The following is a 27,387-nucleotide window of genomic DNA, read 5'->3' as shown; positions in this document are numbered from 1 at the left end:
GAGAGTTCATTCTAGGTCTGTGAAAAATGGCTTTGGTATTTTAATGGGGATTGCATTGAATCTATAGATTGCTTTGGTTACTATAGACATTTTAATGATGTTGATTCTACCAGTCTATGAACACAGTATATTCTTCCATCTTTTTATGTCTTCCTCTATCTCTTTTTTCAGTGTCCTGTAGTTTTCAGAGTACAGGTCTCTTTTTTTTTTTTTTTTTTCAAATATATTTTTACTGATTTTTTACAGAGAGGAAGGGAGAGGGATAGAGAGCTAGAAACATCGATGAGAGAGAAACATCGACCAGCTGCCTCCTGCACAGCCCCCACCGGGGATGTGCACACAACCAATGTACATGCCCCTGACCGGAATCGAACCTGGGACCCTTGAGTCTGCAGACCGACGCTCTATCCACTGAGCCAAACTGGCTTCGGCAAGAGTACAGGTCTTTTGCCTCCTTAGTTAAGTTTATTCCTAGGTATCTTAATTTTTTTGGTGTTATGGTAAATGGGATTGTTTTTTAAGCCTGTCTTTCTATAAGTTCACTATTGGTGTATAGAAATGTCATAGATATTTTTGGCGTTAATTTTGTATCCTGCTACATTGCCGAATTCATTTATTAAGTCTACTAATTTTTTTATGGTGTCTTTAGGGCCGTGGTCGGCAAACTGCGGCTCGCAAGCACATGCGGCTCTTTGGCCACTTGATTGTGGCTCTTCCACAAAATACCATGGCCTGGGCAAGTCTATTTTGAAGAAGTGGCATTAAAAGAAGTTTAAGTTTAAAAAGTTTGGCTCTCAAAAGAAATTTCAATTGTTGTACTGTTGATATTTGGCTCTGTTGACTAATGAGTTTGCCGACCACTGCTTTAGGGTGTTCTATGTATAGTATCATGTCATCTGCAAATAAAGACAGTTTTACTTCTTCTTTTCCAATTTGGATGCCTTTTATTTCTTCTAGTCTGATCGCAATGGTTAGTATTTCCGTTCCTATGTCGAACAGGAGTGGTGAAAGTGGGCATCCCTGTCTTGTTCTTGTTCTTAGGGGAAATGATATTAGTTTTTGCTCATTGAGTATGATGTTGGCTGTGGGATTGTCATATATGGCTTTTATTATGTTGAAGTATGATCTTTCTATTCCCACCTTGCTGAGAGTTTTTATCAAGAAAGGGTGTTGGATTTTGTCAAATGCTTTTTCTGCATCAATTGATTTGACTGTGATTTTTATCTCTCAATTTGTTTATTTGATGTATCACGTTTATTGATTTGAGGCTATTGTACCATCCTAGCATCCCCGGAATAAATCCTACTTGGTCATGTTGTATGATCTTTCTGATGTACTGCTGGATTCGGTTTGCTGGAATTTTGTTGAGGATTTTTTGGGGGATCTATGTTCGTGAGGGATATTGGCCTGTAATTCTCTTTCATTGTGTTGTCTTTATCTGGTTTTGGTATTAGGGTAATGCTGGCTTCATAGAATGAGCTTGGAAGTGTTCCTTCCTCTTGAACTTTTTGGAATAGTCTGAGGAGGATAGGTTTGCGTTCTTCCTTGAATGTTTGGTAAAACTCCCCTGTGAAGCCATCTGGCCCCGGGCTTTTGTTTGCTGGAAAATTTTTGATGACTGTTTCAATTTCTTCCATAGTTATTGGCCTATTGAGATTTTTAGAATCTTCCTGATTGAGTTTTGGAAGGTTGTATTTTTCTAGGAATATGTCCATTTCCTCCAGGTTGTCTAATTTGTTGGATAGAGTTGTTCATAGTATTTTTTTAACAATCCTTTGTGTTTCTGTGGGTCTGTTGTTATTTCTCCTCTTTCATTTCTGATTTTGTTTATTTGGGTCTGCTCTCTGCTTTTGGTGAGCCTGGCTAGAGGTTCATCAATCTTGTTTATCCTTTCAAAGAACCAGCTCTTGGTTTCATTGCTCTTTTGTATTGTTTTTATTTTTTATTTTTTTGGTCTCTATATCATTTATTTCTGCTCTGATCTTTATTATCTCCTTTTTGCTCACTCTGGGCTTTTCTTTTTTTTTTAATTTCTGTATTGATTAAGGTATCACATATTTGTCCTCATCCCCCCATTCCCATCCCACACCCCTCCCCACACATGCCCCCACCCCCCTGTTGTCCTTAACCGCTGGTTAGACTCATATGCTTGCACACAAGTCCTTTAGTTGATCTCTCCCCTTTACCCCCACCCTCCCTTACCCTCCCTCTGAGGCCCAACAGTCTGATCCATGCCTCCTTGTTTCTTGGTCTGTTCTTGTTCATCCGTCTATGTTGTTGATTATTTCCCCTAGATGAGTGAGATCATGTGCTATTAGAAATACACTTATAAGAACCGAAAATGAGACAAGCAATAATGGTTATGGTGACAGGCAAATGTCTGGGCTTTTCTTGTTGCTCTCTTTTTAATTCTTTAAGTTGTAGAGTTAGATGATTTAATACCATTTTTTCTTGTTTTTTTTTTGAGGTAGGCCTGTAGAGCTATAAACTTCTCTCTCAGTACTGCTTTCATTGAGTCCCATAGATTTTGGATTGTTGTGTTTTCATTGTCATTCATTTCCAGGATGTTTTTAATTTATTCTTTGATCTCTTTGGTAACCCTATCGTCGTTTAATAGCATGCTTTCAGCTTCCAAGTGTTTGAGGTTTTTTTTATTGTTTTTATTGTAGTTTATTTCTAATATTATGCTATTGTGGTCTGAGAAGATGCTTGATATGATTTCAATCATCTTGAATTTTGGGAGACTTTGCTTGTGACCCAATATGTGGTCTGTCTTTTTTTTATATATATATTTTATTGATTTTTTTACAGAGAGGAAGAGAGAGGGATAGAGAGTTAGAAACATCAATGAGAGAGAAACATCGATCAGCTGCCTCTTGCACACCCCCTACTGGGGATGTGCCCGCAACCAAGGTACATGCCCTTGACCGGAATCGAAACTGGGACCCTTGAGTCCGCAGGCCAACGCTCTATCCACTGAGCCAAACCAATTTCGGCCTGTGGTCTGTCTTTGAAAATGTCCCATGTGCACTTGAGAAGAACATATATTCTGTGGCTTTGGGGTGAAATGTTCTGAAGATGTTGGTTAAGTCCATCTGCTCTAGTGAGTCATTTAGGATTGCTGTTTCTTTGCTGGTTTTTTGTCTAGAGGATTTATCCAGTGATGTCAGTGGTGTATTAAAGTCCCCTACTTTGATTGTATTGTTGTCAATCTCTCCCTCGATATCTTCCAGGAGTTTTTTTTATGTATTTGGGTGCTCCTGTATTGGGTTCATGTATGTTTATTAGGATTATATCCTCTTGTTGTATCAATCCCTTTAGTATTATGTCGTGGCCTTCCTTATCTCTTGTTATGGCCTTCATTTTGAGGTCTATTTTGTCAGATATAAGTATTGCTTCCCCAGCTTTTGTTTCATTTCCATTTGCCTGAAAGATATTTTTCCATCCCTTCACTTTCAGTCTGTGTGAGTCCCTTGTTCTAGGTGGATCTCTTGTAGATAGCATATATATGGGTCACGTTTTTTATCCATTCAGCCACTCGATGTCTTTTGATTGGAGCATTTAGTCCATTTACATTTAACCCTTTGCACTCGCTTGCTTTTTTCTCGAGCTGCTACTGATGCTAACCGTGTCGAGTCACACTTGACATCCGAGTGCAAAAGGTTAAAGTTATTATTGATAGGTATTTGTTTGTAGCCAGTATTTTTTTGTGCCTGTGTTCCTTCTTTCCTTTTTATTTCTTCTTTTTATACCAGTCCCTTTAACATTTCTTGCATTGCTGGCTTGATAGTGATAAACTCCCTTAGTTTTTTGTTTGTTTGTTTGTTTTTATTTTTTGTCTGTGAAGCTCCTTATTTCCCCTTCCATTTTGAATGATATAGCTTTGCTGCATAGAGTATTCTTGGATTCAGTCCCTTGCTTTGCATCACTTTGTAAATTTCCTTCCATTCTTTTCTAGCATGATGTGTTTCTGTTGAGAAATCATTTGATAATCTAATGGGAAATCCCGTGTACGTAACTTTCTGTCTCTCTCTTGCAGCCATTAAGATTCTCTCTTTGTCCTGAACATTTGCCATCGTAATTATGAAAATTGCCATCATAATTTTTTCTTCCCCACATCAGGGAAGTTTTCTGATATTATTTCTTCAATTAGGTTTGCTAACCCGTGTTCCTCTTCCTGTCGTTCTGTCACCCCTATTATTCTTATTTTGCTTTGTTTCATGTTGTCCCAAAGCTCCCTTAGGCTCTTCTCCTGTCTTTTAATTTACTTTTTTTTCCAATTGTAGTTCAGTTTGGTTGTGTTTTCTTTCCCTGTCTTCTAATTCACTAATTTGGTCCTCGCTTCTCCTAGTCTACTGTTCAAACTTTCCATGATGTTTTTTTATTACAGCTATATCACTCTTTATTTCTTCTTGATTCTTATATAGGTTGTTGAGTTTTTTCTTCTATCTGGTTTATGAACTGTATGACCCTTATTCTTTTTCTGACATATTGCATGCTGCAGTTTCACTTAGCTGCTTTTCTGGATATTTCTCCTTTCCTTTCCTTTGAGGGTTTCTTTGTCTACCCATTTTTGTTCTCACCAAAGGATCTAGGTGTCGAGTCGTTCTGCTCTAGTCTTTATTATTTCCTTTTTTCTACTTATTCTGGGCTTTTCTTGTTGTTCTCTTTCTAGACATTTAAGTTGTAGGGTTAAATAATTTATTGTTGATTTTTCTTGTTTTTTGAGGTAGGCCTGTCTTGCTATGAACCTCCCTCTCAGGACTGCTTTTCCTGTGTGCAGGAAGCCACCCACTGCTGATACTATCATGAGAGTGCACCAAGGAACGCAGAAGGCCAATGGACCTTGGGTGTTAGCAGGGCTAATACCAAGCACCATTGTTCGTTTTGATGTAGCCATGGCTCGAAGCAATTTCCCGATCTAATAGCCTCAAATTAAATGTTTACTGAATCTTACTGATCTTTATTGACCTTCGAGACGGTCTGTTTGCTACCTGTTTGGCATGCTTTACTGAGGGCAAGACGTATATCTAAATTTGAATAAAAAGCAGTAAGGCCAGCTTTCAGTGTGTCTCTCCAAGAGAGAGGTCTCTACCTGGCCCCCCATGCCTTCAAAATTCGTATTTCTTGTATAGTATTTTTATTTGTGCATCAGCCCCTCCTTCACATCCTGAACCCTAGCCATGCAGGTCGCGGCAGCTGTGTCCCAGAGATGTTGGGTTGTTGTGTGTTTATTTTTCTTCGTTTCCAGGAAGTTTTTTATTTCTTCCTTGATCTCATTGGTAACCCAGTCAGCTTTTATATATTTAGGTCCCCTGATATTGGGAGCACATATGTTTATCATGGTTATATCCTCTTGTTGGATCAATTCCTTTAGTATTATGTAGTGATCTTTGTTGTCTATTGTGGTGGCCTTCATTTTGAAGTCTATTTTGTCTGATATGAGTATTGCTATTCCAGATTTTTTTCATTTCCATTTGCATGGAAAGTTTTCTTCTCTCCCTTCACACTCATCATGTGTTTTTTTTTTTTATTTTTAGGTGAGTGTTTTGTACACAGTATATAGTTGGGCATTTTTTGTATGTATTCAGCTATGCTATGCCTTTTGATTCGATCATTTAATCCATTTACATTTAGGGTTATTATTGATAGGTACTTATTTATTGCCATTTTAATTCTGTATGCCTAGGTTTCACTCTTTTTATTCTTCTCATTACAGTTGTCCCTTTAGCATTTCTTATAATGCTGGCTTGGTGGTGATGTACCCCTTTAGCCTTTTTTTTTTCTTTTTTTTTTGTCATCTGGGAAGCTCCTTATTTGACATCTATTTTGAATGTTAGCCTTGCTGGTTATAGTAATCTTGGTTTCAGATCCTTGTTTTCCATTATGTTTTGTATTTCATGCCATTTCCTTCTGGACTATAGAGTTTCTGATGAGAAATCTGGTGTCAGCCTTATGGGAGCTCCTTTGTAGGTAACAGTTTGCTTTTCTCTTTCTGCCTTTAAGATTCTCTCTTTGTCTGTAATTTTTGGCAGTTTAATTATGATGTGTCTGTTTGTGGGCCTGTTTGGGTTCTTCTTGCTCGGGGTTCTCTATTCCTCCTGAACTTGTGTGACTTTTTTCTTCACCATGTTAAGGAAGTTTTCTGCCATTATTTCTTTAAACACATTCTGTATTCCTTTCTCCCTTTCTGCCTCTTCTGGCACACCTGCTATTCTAATATTGTTATGTTTCACATTGTCCCACAACTCCCTTAATCTGTCCTCCTGTTTTTCAATTGGTTTTTTTGTTTTCTTTGTTTTCGTCTTTTTGAGTGATTTTTTTAACCCTGACTTCTAATTCACTGATTTGATCCTCAGCTTCCCCTAATCTGCTTTGTATTCCTTCCAATGTGTTCTTTACTTGTGCTTTTGTCATTCTTTCTGTTTTCATAGTTACTATATACTTTCTCATGCTCTTGAGCATCTTTACCATAATTATTTTGAACTCTATATCAGATAAATTTCTTATCTCTGCTTCATTTATCTCTTCTTCTAGATAATTCTCTTGTTATTTCATTTGGGTTTTGTTTTTTTTGTCTCCTCATTTTAGCTGCATATTTGGGTTCATGACTATGTATCATGTAGATATGCTACACCTCTCAATCTTTGGTTCAGGACAGTGTAAAATGCTGTATCTGACTAATTAGATCAGGGAAAGACTCAAAGCTTCCAGAGACTGCCTCTGTATACAGACTGATTGGGTTTTGTCTTGAATTGCCCTCTGGCAATCGCCCACGGTGTGGCAAGAGTTTTTTCAACAGTGCGGGGCAATTGCTTCTGCCTGGAAGCTAATTGTTATACTCATTCTCTACATGGGCCTGAGCAACTCCACACCATGGGGCAAGGTTTTTTCCAATAGGATGGGTCAACTGTCTTCCCCCCAAGCAAGCCTGCCTGTATAGCAAATATCTGCATGAGAAAGATGACCTCCACAGCATGAGGGAATGACTCAGCACATGAAACCAGGGTGTCTGGCTTCTGAGCTCTAACCCCAGGGCCCCCATTCCTGGCTTCTGCTCACACAACTCCAGTCTACTCTGCCTTCCTTCTGCTGGAGCACAAGGTGGGTGGCTCCACAGGGAATTTTGTGTGTCAGCCCTTTAAGAGGGCACCTATATTTCCAGCCGTCTCTCCCTGGTAAACAGCAACTCGGCAGTTTTCACCGTCAGATATTATGTGGGTATCCTTCTCAGTTCTGGTGCTCTCTGCTGGGGGGCCCAGCTTAGGGATTAGACACAAGAATTCCCAGTGGCAACCCCCCACAGCTGAGATATCTCTCTGGAACTTCAGTTGCTGTCTGTGGGAGCTCAGCCAGCTCTTTTGCACCTCCACTCCTCCTACCAATCTCTATGCAGTCTCCACTTTTGGACCTTGGTTATTAGGGTTCTCTCCAGTGAGTCCTCCACTGATTATTGATGAAGTTTTCCTGTATTTTAGTTGTAATTCCAGTTTTATCCTGGGAGCAAGTCTCTGCAGCATCCACTTACTCTGCCACCATTTTTAATCTCCTCTCAACATTTTTTAGTTGTTTTCATTTCAGTTGTATAGCATAGTGGTTAGATAATCACATACTTTATAAAATGTTAACCCCGATATTTTTATGTGGCACCACACATAGTTATTTCAATATTATTGACTATATTCACTATGCTGTACCTTACATTCCCATGACTATGTTGTAACTATCAATCTGTATTTCTTAATCACTTCAACTTTTCACCCATTTCCCCAAACTCTCCCCTAGGCAGCTGTCACTCTGTTCTCTGTGTCTATCTTTCTGTTTCAATTTTGTATGTTTGTTAATTTTGTTCTTTAGATTCCAAATATAAGTCAAATCATATGGTATTTGTCTTTGTCTAACTGACTTATTTCATTTAGCATAATACCCTCTGTGTCCATCCATGCTGTCCTAAATGGTATAATTTTATTTTTTTATGGCGAGTAATATTCCATTATATATATGTACCATAATTTTTTTTATCCACTCATCTATTGATGGGCATTTGGGTTGCTTCTATATTTTAGCTATTGTAAATAATGCTGCAGTGAACACGGAGGTACATATATTTTTTCAAATTGGTATTTTTACAATTTAAAAAAATAATTTTATTCGTTTCAGAGTCCAAGGGAGAAGGAGAGAGAGATGGAAATATCAATGAAGAAAGAGAATCATCGATTGGCTGCCTCCTGCATGCCCCACACTTTGGATCGAGTCCACAATCCGGGCATATGCCCTAACTGGGAATCGCTCAACCACTGAGCCACACTGGCTGGTCTTGAATTGGTATTTTTATTTTTTTGGATAAATACCCAGAAATGGAATTGCTGGGTCATAAGGCAGTTCCATTTTTATTTTTTAAAGGAAACTCCATACTGTTTTCCACAGTGGCTGCACCAATCTGCATTCCCCACCAACAGTGCATGAGGGTTTCTTTTATTCCACATCCAGCCAACACTTGTTCTTTGTTGACTTTTTATAATAACTATTCTAAAATGTGTGAGGTAGTATCTCATTATGGTTTTGATTTTGCATTTCCCTGATGATTAACTGTGTTGAGCATCTTTTTATATTTCTTTGGTTATCTGTATGTCCCCTTTGGAGAATTGTTTCTTTATGTCCTGTGGCCATTTTTTTTTTTTACCAGATTATTTATTTTTTTTATGTTCATGTTATTGAGTTGTTTAAGTTCGTTATATTTTGGATAGCTCTAAGTGGATATATCATTTGGGAATATTTCCTTACATTCAGTAGGTTGTCTTTTCATTTTGTTTGTGGTTTCCATTGTTGAGCAAAAACTTTTTAGTTTGATGAAGTCCCATTTTATTTTTCCTTTTGTTTCCCTTGCTGGAGGGAACATATTTTCAGTTGATAGGTCCTGTTCTTTTTTGTTAAATTTATTCCTATATACAGTCAAACTTCGTTTCTTGAACATCTCCCATCTCAAAAACTCAGTTCTAAACTAAGTTGTTCACAGAAAAAATGTCTCAGTTGTGGAACCAAACTTTGGTTTTTGAACTGACAACCCTTTTTCATACTGATACCTCAGCTTGACAAAAAGCATCTCTCAGGGCACAAAGGAGAGGATGCTTTTGTTGCTGGGGACGTCAATGATAAATGCATTTTTAAAACATAAAGAGGCCATCTGGTGATAATATTGCTAAGGGTATGAAAGAAACAATGATCACAGGCAACTGAAGAGGTAGAAAAACTGTTGTTGTTTTGGATAAATGAAAAGCAGTTGGCCAGTGACAACATTTCAGAGGCAGTGATATATGAACAAGTAAAGTTGCTGTATACTAACCTGAAAGACACCCTTGGAATGAGTGATGAAAGTAATTCCTTTAAGGCTAGTAGTAGATGGTTCAAGAAATTTAAGAAAATAATTGTTTATTTATAGATTAAACTAGAGGCCCGGTGCATGAAAATCGTGCACTTGGGGAGGGGTCCCTCAACCCGGCCTGTGCCCTCTCTCAGTCTGGGACCCCTCGGGGGATGTCCGCCTGCCGGCACTCGGACATCCCTCTCACAGTCTTGGGCTCTCGCAGTCCAGGACCCCTCGCTCCTTACCGCCTGCCTGCTGCAGAGGCAGGAGAGGCTCCCGTCACCACTGCTGTGCTCGCCAGCTGTGAGCCCGGCTTCTTGCTGAGCAGGGGGGAGTGTCGCTCAACCAGAAGCCGGGCTCATTGCTCCTTAGTGCTGGCCCCACCCGCTGCCGATTGGGGGCCAGGCTGGCCTGGGGAGGGGCTGTGGGAGGTTGAGGCACCACGGAGGACCGAGGACTGTGCCACTGCCTCTCCAGCCACCTCTGTGGAAGGTGCGGTGCTGGGTCTGGGCCTGAGCCCCCACCTCTGCAGAAGGGGGGGGTACCGGGACCAGGCCCCGACCGCCGCTCTCCCGGGACCATCATGGCTGGCCTGGTGGTGCAGGCTCGCTGGCCCCACCCCCGCCCACTGGTCATACCAGAAGGTTGTTCTGCCGCCATCCAGTCTAATTAGCATATTAGCTCTTATATAAGATATATAATATTATATAGGATAATACATTAGATATATACTGTATATAAGAATGATTAAAATGAAATAATTTTATTTATTTTTAATATGCTTTTATTGATTTTTTTTAGAGAGAGAGGAAGGGAGAGGGAGAGAGAGATAGAAACATCAATGAGAGAGAAATATCAGTTGGCTTCCTCCCGCAAGCCACCCACTGGGGACCGAGTCCACACTTGGGCATGTGCCCTGACCGGAAAATAAACTGGTGACCTCTTGGTGCAAGGGATGATCCTCAATCCACTGAGCTACTGTGGCTGGGCAATTTACATTATTTGTAATGGAAAAAAATGATTCGGTTTTCAAATTAAATTTGAGAACCAAGACTTCACTGTATTTTATTCTTTTAGATGCTATTATAAATGGAATTATTTTCTTAACTTCACTTGTGAATGGTTAATTGCTAGTATTTAGAAATACAGTTGATTTTTTAAAATATTGATGTTGCACCCTGGCCGGTGTTGTTTAGTGGTTAGAGTGTCATCCTGTGCACTGAAGGGTCTCAGGTTTGATCCCTGGCCCTGGTTGGGGGTGCGTGCAGGTGGCAACTAATCGATGTGTATCTCTCACATTGATATTTCTCCCTCTCCCCTCCCCCTTCCTTTCCTCCTCCCTCTCTCTCTCTCTCCTTCCCCCTTTCCCCCCCCCTCTTCCTCCCCCTCCCTCTCTCCTTTTCACTCTCTCTAAAAATCAATGGAAAAATATTGTGGTGAGGATTAACAAAATAAAATAAACAAAATATTGATGTTGCAACTTTGCTGCTGAAATTTTTTTTAGCTGTAATAGGTTTTTATTGGATTCCTTAGGACTTTCTAAATGCAAGATCATTTCATCTGCAAATAGAGGAGATAGTTTTACTTTTTCCTTCCAATCTGGATGCCTTTTATATCTTTTTCTTCCCTAATTGCCCTGGTGAGAATGTCTATTCTAATGTTGAATAGAAGTGGCAAGAACGAACATTTTTTTTCTTGTTCCTGATCATAGGTGGAAAGCTTTTTGGTATTTCACCATTATGGCATGGTGTTAGTTGTGGGATATTTAAATGCCCTTTATTAGGTTGAGGAAGTTTCCCTTCTATTCCTAGCTTTTTGAGTATTGATACAACTACTTTGAATAACAGTTTAACATTCCTTGATAAAGTTGAATCACCCAGCAACTTCACTCTTAGATACATATTTTGGAAAAAAAGTTCTTGCATTTGTATACTAAGAGAAATGTACAGAAAGCTGATGCCAAAATTGTTCATAATAGCAGTTGAGTTGAAAGCAGCTCAAGTGTCCAAAGTAGGCCAGGTAAATAAATTGTCATACAGTGTAATACTGTATAGAGTAGTCATTCTCAAACTTTAGCATTCATAAATATTAACCAGATAGTCTATTAAAACATAATTTCCTTATTTACTACCTTATTAAATAGGTACTAGAATTTATGTTGAAATGGAAACTTTTCATAATACAAATCAATAATAATGATTTTATACATTTTTCTAAAACCACCCACACATAACTTTATTTGCTGGGCCTCGTCGTCAGAATTTTTGATTCAATAGGTTTGGGTGGGGTCTGCATTTTTAACAAGTTTTCAGGTGATGCTGATGAGAGCAATATGCTCTGAGGACCACACTATAGAGTAATGAAAACAAATAGATTACTTTCATGCATCCACATAAATGAATCTTAAAATCATGACATTGAATGAAGAAGCAAGTCACAGAAGAATTTGTATACATTATGATTCTGTTTGAATGAAGTTCAAATGCAGGTAAAACTAAACAATATAAAGAAAAGCAAGGGAATTGCTGCACAAAAGTCAAGATAGTTTATCTGTGGGTAAGTGAAGAGGATACAAATGGGCAAGTGTACATTGGAGGCCTCTAATGTGCTGAGTGTTCTGTTTCTTAACTTATGTAGTGAGTACATGGGTGTTTGTTTTATTATTCTGTAAGATAGATTTTCTATAATCATGTGTGTGTATATGATATACTTCACAGTAAAAAAATGGAAAAGTACTCTTTAGAGCTTGCAGGAGAACTGGACAGCATGATAATAGGCAGGCTAAGGGTAGAAAGAGCTTCAAGGGATGCAGCATATTATAGTGGAAAGATTATGGCCTCTAGAGTCAGAGAGATCTGAATTCAAATTTCAGCCCTACTACTTTGCAACTGTATGAATTTGGGTAAGTTACTCCATAGGGGCCTCAGGTTCCTCATCTGCAAAAAAATATTCACAGTACTTGCCTTGCAAATTTGTTATTCCTGGATCCTGTTTTCCAATAACTGTTTGGTAAAAAAGAAAATGAAAACAAAGCAAACAGAAACTTAAGGAAGAAGTGTGAGAAATGACAGTGAGAAAAATTACAGATAACCCAAAGAGATTACTTGTGAATTTTGAAAGCTTAGTTTCAAGAGACAGTAAGGATGGATACTACAGTGCAAATGATTATGGAAGTGCATAAATGATGATACAATAAAAGCAAAGTATTGTCTATTCTCTGGAGTTGTTTGGTAAAGGAAATAAAGGAAAAAAAATAATGTAACTTGTGTGAGTATCATAGACTAAAAGAAAACAGATCCTATCAAAATCTGGACAACCTGTACAAAGGTAAGTGGTAATTGAGCCTAAGACATATTTCAACATGCCTGTTAGGAAAGGTAGTAATGGAATAGATTAAAATGTACAACTTTATTCTTTGTATTACTGTCATTTATATTTGCAAAACCTTTTAATACCAGTGCTTACTTTCTCTAACTTTCCATACTTAAGGCATCTCACACATGAATAGCTATAATCATTTTCAGTTTGATGAGTATGAGGTTCATGTAGAGGATAATTGACTTTGTATTGAGAAAAGTTCTATTCTGTGGGCCTACATTGCACTTTTAATCTTAGCCAGCTATTTAAAGATGTACCCTGTCAGGAAAAAGTGGAACCAGGCTAGAGACCACAAATGGCTTAAGGCCAGCTAACAGGACTTGGAAAAACCATTCAGAGTTCATGGTTATGAATGGTAAATATGACAGGCATATTCTATAAGAAAGACAATATGTTTCCTATTTCATTCAACCATTGTTTGCAGAGTACTATATCTATTATTAAAATCTCACAGAAACCACATCCAATTATAATTGATTTTTTGGTTTTGTTTACCAAGACAAGACTATGGCCTTATATTCATACAGTTTAAGTATTGACCTTGCCATTTAAATGCTTGCCACTCAGTGGAAATGTTTACATGTTCTTTTCCTCATATCATTTCATTTAGATTGAATAAAATATCAGAAAATATCCCTAGGGATATACTGGATGTTATGATCTGATCTTTTATAGTTTTGATTTCTTTTTATCATGAGTCATCCTGCTGTGGTTGAATAAAACAGGCAATTACTTGAAAATGGTCTTTTATATTCCACAGTTTTAATGTAATTGTGATTTCTTTAAAATAGGAACATTTCAACCCAGCTGGGCTTTTCTTGAAGATAAAAATCCTCTTGAAGGGCGAAACAGCTAATGAAGAACTCCTTGAAGGTATCACCTCTGTGTGAAGTGCAGTTCTTAAATTTAACCACCAATTTGTTGACTATAAGATATTTTGTAGTATAATTTGATGGTGATTGAGTAGAAAAATGATCACATAAGAAAGGGAGAAGAAAAAGAGAAAGGAGAGAACAGTAGCAAATTTAATAGGTAGTAAAAAAGAGCTGAATAAAAGCCATCAGTTTTCTTTTAGTCTAACAGAGAATTGCAACTGCCCAACCCTTCTTAAGTTGTCTACTACCTTGAAGAAAGATTACCTATTGATTGAAAAGCCTTTGTAATGTTGTGATTTTTATAATTACTTGTATAAACATTGTTATTCGTTTTTCAAAATTCTCAGGGGACTAGACTATACACATCACAAAGTAAACATCCTGATATATAGCTGTGGGTCTTTTGGCAAGTTACTTAATTTCTCTGTACTTAATTTCTTCATCTTTGAAAGTGATATAATAATACTGTCTACTTCATTGTGTTGTTTTGAGAATCCTATGAGAAAATGTATATAGAACATTTAGCACCATACCTAGTGTATACTTAGTATGGAATAATAATTATTATTGTAGTTATTATCATTGTTATTACTACTATATAGATTTTAGCTACTATAGAGTATTAAATGAGGGGAACAAATCTCTTTATGTACACTGGCCCTTTAACAGTATTTCAATTATGTTTAGTCATAAAAATAACTTATTCTAAATTCTTTTAATGCATACATGCTTTATTTTTTTACTATGTAAAAATATAGTTGTATTATAGAGCTGCATTAATTTTACTATATAAAATTATGTTAGGCCCAGCTGGAGTGGCTCAGTGATTCAGAGTCGAATCAGGAGGTCACAATTTGATTCCCGGTCAGGATACATGCCCAGGTTGCTGGCTCGATCCCCAGTGTGGGGTGTGCAGGAGGCAGCTGATCAATGGTTCTCTCTCATCATTGATGTTTCTATGAAGCATGGTGGCAATCATGCTTGGGTAAAAATTGCTGTTTAATATTTTAACCCTGCTGTTTGGCTTCTGTAATTATTTGCTTTGCTAAAACAGTAGAAAAGTTATTTTGATTTTCTGAACTTATATATGCTATCCCAATCAATTGAATACTCCATTGATGGTGGTTTGAATATCCCATTGATTGGGATCTCACTGGTTATCAAAACACATTCTTCTGGGAACCAGAACAGCTCAATTACCCTAAATTATCTCAGTAGCTACAGATAATGAGTTTTGGTTGACTCAGTGGTCCCAGAATCAGCCTCAGTAGCTACAGATAATGCATTCTGGTTGACTCAGTGGTCCCGGAATCTGGACAGCACAATTATTCTAAATTGCCTCGGTGGCCCCAGATAATGTGTTTCTGTTGATTCAGTGATCCGTAGACCCAAAACTATAGATAATTAACTTGCTCAATTTCACTTCTGTAACTGCTTTGTGCAAACCAGGTTCCTCATTCCAAGCCCAAAGATGTAATCGATACCTTTGTGATATTCTGCATATAAGCCAGATGTGGCGAGCTTTTCAGGGCTGCGAGATCTGGAGCTTTTGCCCCTCGTATGCCGCCGGCCTTTAATAAATGACTCCATAATTCGACTTCTTGAGGTGTCCTTTGTAAGATTCGGGGTACAATGCAACACTCTCTCTCTTTCCCTCTCTCATCCTCTCTGACATCAATAAAAAGATTAAAAGATAAAATTATGTTGGTATAATAACTTATTATCCAATAAGTAACAATTTGTAATAAGTAGGCCAACAATCATATTTGGAAGTAGCTCTAACTTTAGTGCTAATGTGGTACTGCTGAAACTTTCTGTGACCTCTAGAACATTAACCAATCACTAAGAGACCTCAGAAGCTGAAATGTACAGAGCATTCTGTATCTCTAGGTTTTCATCTCAGTATACACAGGTTGAAAAATATTAGGAACCAGGAAGACAACTCTACTTTGTTTGCACTAAGGGAATAAACAAACCAACTAACGAATTAAAGGAATAGGCTTACTCAAACTAATGCAGTGTGGGAAGACCAGAGAGATTATTGGAGTCACCCAGTTGTGAAGTTGATTAATTTTGGACTAGATTTCCCCATTACAGTTTTTATCAAAATGTAGATAAGAAACAGAGTTTAAAGTGAAATTATTCTTTATTCCCAGATTGTTTTCCTTAACTCAATCTAGATACTGTTGATATTCAGACGAATGAAGTTACAATTTCAGAGTACAGATTAGGAGAATTCCCTGACTCTTAAGTTCTCCATAGTTTAAAATAATAAAGTTATCTTTTATTTTGTTTTATTGAGAGAATGTATGAAACTTGGATTTTTATTTTCTGTTCATTTCTTTGCTAGTGAAAGTATTTTACTCTTAACATGGTCAACCTAAGTGCTGGCATTAGAATTTTACTGGTATTTTTTGTTATAGAAAAAAAAATTTAAAAATACACAATTTTTTATTATGGAAAGGTGGCACATACCTAAAGGAAGTTTTTGGTAAATACTAAAAATATCCATAGTCCACCATCTACTGGAATATAAGCTCCTTAACAGCAGGGATTTTGTATTTTGTCCGCTGTTGGCTAGCACCAAGCACATAGTTCCTGGCTTTACAGTGCACACTCAGAATATATTTTCTTTTTATTGTTGTTATAATCTGCACTGCTTTTAATATCTTTGTTAATAAGCATTTTCCCATATTTATATCAGATGACTTTTCAGAAATACAATTTCTGAGGTATAAGAAATAATAATAGTGGCAGTCATTTATTTTTAAAAAAAATATTTTTATTGATCTCAGAGAGGCAGGGAGAGCAAGTGAGAGAGATAGAAACATCAAAGATGAGAGAGAATCATTGATCAGCTGCCTCTGGCATGCCCCCCACTGGGGATTAAGCCTGCAACCTGGGCATGTGCCCTGAACAGGAATCGAATCATGACCTCAGGGTTCATAGGTTGACCACTGAACCACACTTGCCAGGCTACAGCTGTCATTTATTTATTGAATGCTTACTAGTGCTAGGTGCTTTGCTATGTAATTTACATATATTATCTCATGTAACCTTCTCAATCACAACCAAGATTGGTGGTGATATAATCCCCATTTTACAGATGACAAAACTAAGGTGTGGAAAATCTATGTAACTTGCCTATCGCCACACAGGTGACAAGTTGTTTCAAATATAGGTCTTTCTGACTTCACATCTCAAGCTCTTAACCACTGTGTTCTTAGCATATAGTATTGCCAAATTGCTTTGCAAAAGGTTACTTTGTCATTTAAGAGTGCCTGTTTCACTACATTTTCTCTAGCATTGTATATTATTACTTCATTAAAAGATTTTGATAAATTTTAGGTAAAACATGATACATGGAAAATATTTGGAAAGTAGATTTTGAACAGAGAAAAATTATTGAAAATAGCTAAGCTTCCTCATAAATGAAACTGACATGATTATTTCTTTTTTTCTCTTTGTTAGCTTGCATAGAAATACTACACCTTGACATGTCTTTAGACATCTGTCTGAACATTGCTAAACTGCTGATGGATAATGAAAGGTACAGAATAATTGATTTTCTTTTCTCTAAAGATTAAAATTTTTCTAAGATTTCCATGAACACATATTGAATCTATATCTAAATCTATATCTATCTATCTATCTATCTATCTATCTATCATCTCCATACATACTCACAGAAAACAATATTTGCCATTGTGCTGATCAAATTAGAAGATGGAATTGCTTGTTTAATGATTTAAAAAATCAATAGTCACGTTAATTTTAAAATTTATATTTAAAATTTTAAAAATAAAATGAAAAAGGAATAAGATAATCATGACTTTATAAAATAGGAGTTAGACTAGGTAAACCTGCAGGTTAGTGTCAGGTGGAACAGGAAGATATGAGCAAGTATAGTTATGCAAGTGATATAACTCTCTGGCACTATCTTCATGGGATCATTAATGTTAAAAGGGACCTTAAATTACTTATAGACCTCTTAGTGGTTCTCAAACATCAGTGTGCATCAGAATTACTGGGGAATAAGCACTTGAAAAGATGCTCAACATCATTAGCCATCAGGGAAATGCAAATCAAAACCACAATGAGAAACCACACTCACTAGGATGGCTAGAATAAAAAAGACAGATAAGCCCTAGTTGGTGTGGCTCAGCTGGTTGGAGTGTCATCCCATCCAGGTCAGGGCACATACCCAGAATATATGGAAAAATTGTAACCCTCATAAACTGCTGGTAGGAATGTAAAATGGTGCAGCAGCTTTGGAAACAGTCAGAATTAGAGATTTATCTACCATTGACCCAGTTATTCCACGCTTGAGTTAAACATATGTCCATACAAATAGGAATACTCATAGCAGCATTCTTTTTATTATTAAAATGTGGAATTCTTAATACTAAAATGTGGAATCAACCAAAATGTCTATTAACTAATTGAATAGATAAACAAAATGTGATACACTCATACCATGGAGTACTATTTGACTTTTATAAAAAGAAACAGAGTACTGATACATGTTATAATATGGATGAACCTTAAAAACATTATGCTAAGCTAAAGAAGCTGGCTACAAAGACCACATGTTGTCATTTCATTTATATGATATGTTTAGAATAGCACATTTATAGAGACACAAAGTAGATTAGTGGTTGCCTAGGACTGTGAGAGATGGGGAAAATAGGGAGTGACTGCTAATGGGTATAGGGTTTCTTGTTGGTTTGATGAAAATGTTCTGAAATTGGATGGTGGTTGCACAACTCTGTGGATATACTAAAAGTCGTTGAATTGTATATATATTTTTTGTTTAATTGATTTGAGAGAGAGAGAAGAAAGAAGAAGAGGGGGGAGGGAGGGAGGGAGAGAGAGAGAGACAGAGAGAGAGAGAGAGAGAGAGAGAGAGAGAGAGAGAAACATTGATTTGTTATTCCACTTATTTGTGCATTCATTGGTTAATTCTTGTATGTGCCCTGAACTGGGATTGAACTCACAACCTTGGTGTATTGGGATGATGCTCAAACTAACTGAGTTACCTGGCCAGGGCCTGAATTGTATACTTTAAATGGATGAATTGTATGGTATGTGAATTATATCTCAATAAAGCTGTTAAAAATATAATCACTAGGGAACTTGATAAAAATAAAGAGGCCAGGGCCTACATTATTCCAACAGGCCCAGGCCGTTCTGAGAACCACTATTTTAGACCAGGGATCAGTAAGCATTTTCTCTAAAGAGCCAGGTAGTAAATATTATATTTTAGGCTGGTCAGCCATAAAGTCTGTCACAATTAATCTGCTATTGTAGTGTAAAAGCAGCTATAAACAAACTATAAATGAATGAAAGTGGCTGTGTTTCAATAAAACTTTATTTATAAAAACTGATGACTGAATTTGGTCTGCAGGCTATAACTTGGCAACCATTGTTGTAGACCATTCTCCTACCTGTACATGACTTCTTGGATGAAAAGTCATTCAGCCTCTTTTGGAAAACCTGTGGAAGAGAGGATTACCATTATTATATTTTTACAAAGCTGGAACACAAAATTCTTCCTCATATAGAATTTATACATATTTTCCAGTCATTTTTAAGGCTACTAGTTCTGCCATATGATACCATCTAAATCATTTACTTGATAGCTCTTCCCCAGTTCATTCTAACAGTATTCCTAATAAGCTCATTTCCTGGATTTCACTTCCAGTTTTTATAAGTATGGTAACTAGAAATGAACACAGTTCTTCAGATCTAACCAATAATATATGCCTTTCATGTTTTAAGTATTATAAACGTGCACTGCCCAATATGGTAGCAGTTATCCACACATAGCTATTTAAATGTAAATGAATTAAAATTGAACAAAATAGAAAATTTAGTCCCTTAGTCACACTATATATATCAAGTCTCAGTATCCACCTGTGGCTAATGGCTACCTTGTTGGACAGCTCAGATAGAGAATGTTTCCATTATCACTGGAAGTTCTACTGTGCAGCACTGTTCTAGATCCTGTTTCTTCTAATGCAGCCAATGTTCAAATTAGCTTTTTTTCTGGCAACCACATCACATTATTAATTGGGCTTACAAAACTAGATCTTTACAGTATCAGTTGCTTCTAATCCCTAAATTCCACATCTACTTTTATGGTTGAATAATGTACCCAATACCTTAAAGTACTAAAAGGAAAAACCTCAGTTTCTCCCTCCTGTTGTAGGGAAAAACCTAGTTCTTCCCTACTGTGTGTTTTTCTCCTATATACACATTTCTTCCCTGTGAGTCTCCTTTACTACTGCACAAAACATTTCACTTCTGGTCACCAAACGTGTGGAGGTTTTCCCCCAAACCACGCAATTCTCTGTGACACCAACTGGGTATTCTATAATTTGGTTCAATTCTGACACTGTCTGCCTATACATAGTGTCAGATCCCATGGGTTAAGGGTTCAGTCCCACAGTACTGCCCCTACACACACACACACACACACACACACACACACACACACACACACACACACACACACACACCAGACACCAGCTGCAAGCCTAGGTTTCTGACGAACTGGCTATACACCAACCTCTCCTTGGGTTTGATTAATTTGCTAAAGAGGCTCAGAGAACTAAGGGAAACAAGTGTACCAGCTTATTAAAGGTATGTACTAGTATATAATAAAGGATACAAATGAACAGCCAGATGAAGAGATACATAGGGTGAGGTCTGGGAGGGTTCCAAATGCAGGAGCTTCTGTCCTCATGGAATTGGGGTGCATAGTCCTGCTATAAATGTGTTCACCAGCCTGGAAGCTCTCTGAACCCCTTACTATTGGGATTTATGGAGGCTTCCTCATATAGGCATGAGCAATTATTAATTCCACTAGAGGCCCGGTGCATGAAATTCGTGCACGGGGAGGCAGTGGGGAAGGTGTCCCTCAGCCTGGCCTGCACCCTCTCCAATTTGGGACCCCTCATGGGATAACCAGCAGTTGGACATCCCTCTCACAATTCAGAACTACTGGCTCCTAACCGCTCACCTGCCTGCCTAATTGCCCCTAACTGCTTCTGCCTACCAGCCTGATTCTCCCTAACTGCTCCCCTGCTGGCTTGATTGCCCCTAACCACCTCTGCCTCGGCCCGCACCTGGTACCCAGGATTCCCTCCTCCAGCTGACCACAGGCACCCAGGATCCGGGCTTCCCTCCCTCTGGTCAGCCATAGGCGCCCAGGCTGACTGCAACCTCAGGGGATGGTGGACAGGGGGCTTCGCCTGTGCTGCAGCTGCAAGTGCTCGCGCCCAGGACCGCAGGGTGGGAGGCTTCTTTGTCTCCCAGGCCACAGCCAGCCGCAGGTGCTGGTGCCCGGGACTGCAGGGTGGGTGGCTTCTCCATCTACCAGGCTGTAGCCAGCTGCAGGTGCTGGCACCTGGACCGCAGGGTGGGCGGCTTCTCTGTCTCCCAGGCCACAGCCAGCCGCAGTTACTGGTGCCCAGGACCGCAGGGTGGGCAGCTTCTCTGTCTCCCAGGCCATAGCCAGCCGCAGGTGCTGGTGCCCAGCACTGCAGGGTGGGCGGCTTCTCTGTCTCCCAGGCCACAGCCAGCCGCAGGTACTGGTGCCCAGGACCGCAGGGTGGGCGGCTTCTCCATCTCCCAGGCTGCAGCCAGCCTCAGATACTGGGGCCCAGTTTCTCCATCTCCCCCAGGACGTGGGGCGGGTGGGCATGGGGTGGGCGGCTTCTCCAACTGGCTGTAGCCTGGGATCATAGGGCAGGCAGCTTCTTCGTCTCCCAGATCGCATCCACCCTCAGGTGCTGGCACCCGGTTTCTTGTCTCCCCCAGGACGTGGGGAGGGCGGCTTCTCCAGCTGGCTGCGGCTTGGGATCACGGGGCAGGTGGCTTCTTCATCTCCCAGGTCGCAGCCAGCCTCAGGCGCTGGCACCTGGTTTCTTGTCTCCCCCAGGACGTGGGGTGAACCGCTTCTCCAGCTGGCTGAGGCCTGAGATCACGGGGCAGGCAGCTTCTTGGTCTCTGTGGCTGCAGCCAGCCTCAGGCGCTGACACCTGACTTCTCTGACTCCCAGAGACCGAGAGAGGCTGGTTGGCAGCGCTGCCGCCATGTTTTCAGTTTAATTGCATACTCACTGATTGGATGGTGGGCGTGGCTGGTGGGCGTGGCTTGTGAGTGTAGCAGAGTGATGATTTGCATATTACTCTATTATTAGATAGGATTTCCAGTTCTTCTCTCTGGAGGATGTGGGGGTGGAACTGAAAATTCCCAACTTCTAATTATGCCTTGTTTTTTCTGGTGACTAGCCCCCATCCAGGAGCCATCAGGAGTCCACCCAGAGTCACCTCAATATAAAAAAAATGCTTCTAGTACTCTTATCACTTCAGAATTTACAAGGGTTTTAGGATGGGGTAAAAAAAACAAATATTCCAAATATTAGAACAGGAGATGTTCCCAGTGTTATCACTTAGGAAATTACAGGCGTTTTAGGAGGTCTGTCCTAGGAGCTGGGGGTAGAGTCAAATATATCTTTTTGTTATCTCACACATAATTTTAAGCTATTAAGTTTCAACCTGAGTGTTACAGCTTATCTTTTTTAGTTGTTCTGATCTTTGTGAATTTCAGTTCTATCATGCAATGTATTAACTACTCCTCTTAGTTCATCTCATCTTTAGACTTTGTAGACATGCCACCTGTCTTCATCTAATTCATAGTGACAGACTTTTTCTTAAAGGTCAAGATAGTATATATTTTAGGTTTGTGGGCCACACAGTTTCTGTCGCAACTCCTCAACTCTCATTATAGTACAAAAGCAGCCATAGACAAATACGTGTGTGTAGCTATTTTCCAATAAAACTTTTTTCTAGTGTTTTTTTTTGTTTGTGTGTGTGTGTGTTAAAATACACAACATAAAATTTATCATGTTAATCATTAAATATATACCTTAGTGGTATTAAATACATTTGTATTCAGCAGCCATCAGCACAATCTGTTTCCAGAACTCTTCACATCTTGCAAATTTGAAACTTTATCAATTAAACAATAACTTTTTATTCCCCCTCCTATCAGCCCTGGCAACTACAATTCTACTTTCTACCTCTATGAATTTGACTACTCTAGGTATTTCATATAAGTGGAATCATGCAGTATTTGTGCTTTGTGACTGACTTATTTCACTTAGCAGAATGACCTTAAGTTTTATCCATGTTGTTAGAATTTCCTTCCTTTTTAAGGCTGAAGAATATTCCATTGTATGTATATGCCACACTTTTCTTATCTATTCAACCACTGATGGAAAATAAAACTTGCAAATTTTAGCTATTGTGAGTTATGCTGCTATGAATATGAGTGTAGATATATTTCTTTGAGACCCTGCTTTCAACTTTGGTGGATATATACTCAGAAGTGGAATTTGCTGGAAACATAATGATTCTATTATTAATTTTTGAGGAACTGTTATACTGTTTTCACAGTGAATGTACCATTTTACATTCTTACCAACAGTGTACAGTGGTTTCAATTTCTCCACCTCCTTGCCAACTCTTGTTTTCTGTATGTTTATCTTACATCATAATGGGTGTGAAGTGGTATCACATGTAGTTTTGATTTACATTTCTCTAATGACTAGTGATGTTGGCCATCTTTTCAGGTGATTTTTGGCTATTTGTATATCTACTTTGGAGAAATGCCTATTCAAGTTCTCTGTCCATTTTTTAATTGGGTTATTCACTTTCTTATTGTTGAGTTTAGGAGTTCTCTATGTACCCTGGATATTGATGCCGGAAACCAAACATTGTCACTTGGTAGTTATGTGAAAAGGGAACCCGGCAAGGCTGGTCAACCTTGAAGCTAAAGGTCAGAGCCAACCACTCCCTATCTAATTGAGAGGATGGTAACTGAGGCAACTTCCCCACCAAATAATCATGTAAATCCTTATTGATAAGATCATCTGTCTGTTACTGGAATTACCTGCCTAAGGGCAATGGGTGTATCTCAGAACTCTAATAAAAGGGATAGAGCAAAGGCCAGAGCTTGGAAGTCCTCCCACTAGAGGTGGGCTCCCGCCTGGCCCCACATTTTCCCAAATTGATTCTTTTCTAGCTTCTCTTCATTTTGATTGCGGCCTTCTCCAGAAACTGGACCCGAACGGGATCTCTGAAACACGAGGGACGTGACAAGGGATCCCACACAATTAATCCCTTACCATATATAAGATTTGCAAATATTTTATCTAACAGTGTGAGTTACCTTTTTACTTTGATATTGTCATCTGATGCACATTTAAAATTTTTTAAATGAAATCCAATTTGTCTATTTTTTCTTTTGTTTCCTGTTCTTTTGGTGTCATATCTAAGAAATCATTGCCAAATTTGATATCATGAAGATTTACCCCTTGGTTTTCTTCTAGGCTTTTTACAGTTTTAGGTTTTAGATTTAGGTCATAGATAATTTTGAGTTAATTTTTGTATGTGGTAAAGGTCCAGCTTCATTCATTTGCATGTGATATCCTGTTTTCCTAGCATTATTTGTTGGGAAGACTGTCTTTTCCCATTGGATGGTCTCGATATTCTTGTCGAAAATCATTTCACCATATATGCCAAGAGTTTATTTCTGGGTTCTCTATTTCATTGCTTTGTATGTCTGTTTGTCTTTGTATCACATTGTCTTGTAACGCCCGGAACGCTGGCCGCACTCACAAAGCACCAAAAGAGGCTTCTCATGCAAAAAGCAAAGGGTTTATTGGTACAGGCATGCCCGGTCCCACAACATACTCTGAACACAGAGCAGAGGTTGTGGGCCCCGAAGCAGGGTTTGAGCACAGGTTAAATACATTTTAGGGGGCAGGGTCTTTCCATTTTACAACCCGGTAACTTTCCACAGCGGGTTTTCTGCTTCCTGGAATAGTTAAGACAATTAAGTCTGTTGACATATAAACATTTTTCTTTATCTATGCACAAGCTCTTGGTATCAGTTCCCCCCAGCTATAGATTTAGATTATAGGTTTCTATCTCAACATTCTTGGCTGATTTGTTCTAATTGTCTTCAACTGACCTTGTCTTCAACTGACCTCAGGCCCTTACTGAAATGCTGGCTTTTATGATTTTACAACTATTCATTCCCCCCTTTTTCAGTGGGCGGTCTCTAATCCTAGAGACCTTCAGATTCATGTAATGCTGAGTATTGCTGCCTGATTAAAGTGATGCTGGTGGGCGAAGGGCAAGGTTTGGGCCCACAGGTACGGGGACAGCTTCCTGTCTCAGTCTTATTGTAAACCATAATCTATAATCATAGCCCGGAGTATAGAATCTAAGACCCCATGTCTGTAGATTCTCTGATTTTTTTCCCGTTCTCAGTGAGGGAAATGTTTAGCCCGTTACATAGAATGCCTGTCCCACAAGGGGATCATATTTCACAATCAGTGCTGGCTCTTCCCGTGATATTCCTCAATACCTGTATCCAGTCCCTTGGGGAACCTCGTATTCACTAGGCTGCCCCTGTTGTTTCACACCCCCAAGCAGCACAATATAGAGATTCAGGCCCCCCCACAGGTCCTTATTTTTCCTCATTCCCTCCCTTCCTCGGGGCATACATAAAATTCAATGTTACCGAGAACACACCCCTGGCGGGAATCACTGCACCCTGAGGTATGGGCACCGCTGGGATGGTGCCCATCATCTCGTATGAGCAGGGGGAGTTTGGTGGGGTCTTCTACTGCTCCCAGATCCCAAGTGTCTAATACTGTCAGTCTTTTCTACCGTTCATTCTGGTCCCGGCTGCTGCGGCGCAGGCTTGAGATGGGAGGCATGGATCCAAGACTTGATGTCATCTACTTTTACTGCTGTCGGGGTGGTCGGCAGCACCACGTAGGGTCCTTCCCACCGGGGCTCTAGGCTGTGAGTCTGGTGTCTTCTTACGAGTACCGAGTCTCCGACTCGGAATGAGTGGGGCACCTTAAGGTCTCCTGGTTGATAAGCGGAGGCCAACAGCTTCCATTCAGACAAATTACTGGATCCCTTCCAGAGCCTTTAACCTGGCAAGCAGAGGGGTATAGGGTAATGAGCCTTTACCTAGAATGGGTGATATTCTTGAGACCGGAGGTGGGGTTCCATACAGAATTTCAAAAGGGGTGAGATTGTACATAGGGGACGAGGGCGTGTTTCGAGCCCAAAACAGAGCATAAGGCAGGAGCAAGGTCCAATCCTGAACGCCAGTCTCTAAGGTCAATTTATTTAAGGTCTCCTTAATGGTTCTATTCATTCTCTCTACCTGCCCTGAACTTTGGGGAAGATAGGCACAATGTAATTTCCAATTAATCCCCAACACCCTGGCCACTCCCTGACTTACCTGGGCCAGGAAAGCAGGTCCATTGTCTGACCCAATTACCTGGGGAAGTCCAAACCGAGGGAAAAGTTCTTCCATAATCTTCTTTCCTACCACTTGGGCTGCTTCCCACCGGGTGGGGTAGGCCTCTACCCATCCTGAGAAAGTATCTACAAAAACTAAGAGAAATCTTAACCCATACTTGGCTGGCCTGATTTCAGTAAAGTCCACTTCCCAGAATTGGCCAGGCCTATTCCCCCTTAGTCTCTTTCCCTCTGAGGTTTGGGATGGATGTGCATTCACAACCTGGCAGGCTTGACAATTTTTAGCCACTTGTTCCGTCAGCCTCTTGTTTTCTGTAGCCGTTAAGGAAAAGGGTTGCTCCCTCAGCAGTTCCTGCATTTCTCTGGCACCTAGATGAGTGAGCTGATGAACATGCTGTAACAGTTGTGGGTGTCAGATTCTCCTCTTGGGTCTCAGTTACTAGTGCTAGAACTTCTGCCCCTCGAAGGGCTGCTGCCTTTGCTTCCTCATCTGCCCGCCGGTTCCCTGCGGCTATGGGGTCTGATCCTTTCTGATGACCGGGGCAATGGACTATAGCCAATTCGGTGGGCAGCAGAACTGCCGCCAGTAGCCTAAGGATTTCAGCCTTATGCTTAATGTCCTTTCCGGCTGAGGTTAGTAGTCCTCTTTGCTGGTATATGGCCCCATGTACATGAGCAGTAGCAAACGCATAGCGGCTGTCAGTGTAGATGGTGGCCTTTTTCCTTTAGCCAATTCTAAGGCTCTTGTGAGAGCAATTAGCTCCGCTTTCTGGGCTGAGGCCCCTTCTGGCAGCCCTGCTGACCATATGGTCTTAGTTCTGCTGACTACCGCCGCCCCCGCATGTCTCTTACCATCTCGAAGGAAGCTGCTAATTCCTGCTTCCTCTGCCAAGATGTCCTGGCAGGAGTGCAAGACCGGATCCGCAGCTTCGTCCGGGAGCAGGGTGGCAGGGTTTAAGGTAGACGGGGGCCCAAAGGTTACTCGATCCTTATCCAACAAAATGCTCTGATAATGGGTGATGCGTGCATTTGAGAGCCATCGGTCTGGGGGCTGCCTGATGACGCTTTCCAGAGTATGCGGGGCTATGATGGTCAATTTTTGTCCCAAAGTCAATTTGTCAGCGTCTTTGGCCAACAGAGCAGCGGCAGCTATAGCTTTCAAACAGCGGGGCCATCCTCCTGCTACTGAGTCCAGACATTTGGACAGATAGGCCACTGGCCTCCTCCAGGGTCCCAAGGTCTGAGTTAGGACTTCTCGGCTCAACATCGGGGAGTGCCAGTGCTGGGGCTGACAATAGGGCCCCCTTGATGTCAAAGGCCTGCTGCTGTTCTGGCCCCCAGGAAAATTCCGCATCCCCTTTTAGAAGTGGATAAAGTGGGGCGGCTAATGACGCAAACCCCGGGATCCATAGCC

At 39.9% G+C, this 27,387-nt stretch overlaps 1 protein-coding gene across 1 annotated transcript in view; it reads left to right on the top strand.

Annotated features, from left to right (window-relative positions):
• The window catches only part of TEX11 (testis expressed 11), a 479,256-nt gene that overhangs the window by 179,235 nt on the left and 272,634 nt on the right, over positions 1-27,387 (top strand). The window contains exons 11-12 of the mRNA XM_054718924.1: positions 13,534-13,615; positions 17,089-17,167. Of these exons, the coding sequence (XP_054574899.1) occupies positions 13,534-13,615; positions 17,089-17,167 (161 nt within the window). The remainder of the gene's footprint in view (positions 1-13,533; positions 13,616-17,088; positions 17,168-27,387) is intronic.

Source organism: Eptesicus fuscus, chromosome 1 (genome assembly GCF_027574615.1).
Source record: "Eptesicus fuscus isolate TK198812 chromosome 1, DD_ASM_mEF_20220401, whole genome shotgun sequence".
Taxonomy (NCBI): Eukaryota; Metazoa; Chordata; class Mammalia; order Chiroptera; family Vespertilionidae; genus Eptesicus; species Eptesicus fuscus.
Note: the sequence above shows the minus strand (reverse complement) of the source record. Positions and strands in the feature narration are given on the sequence as shown.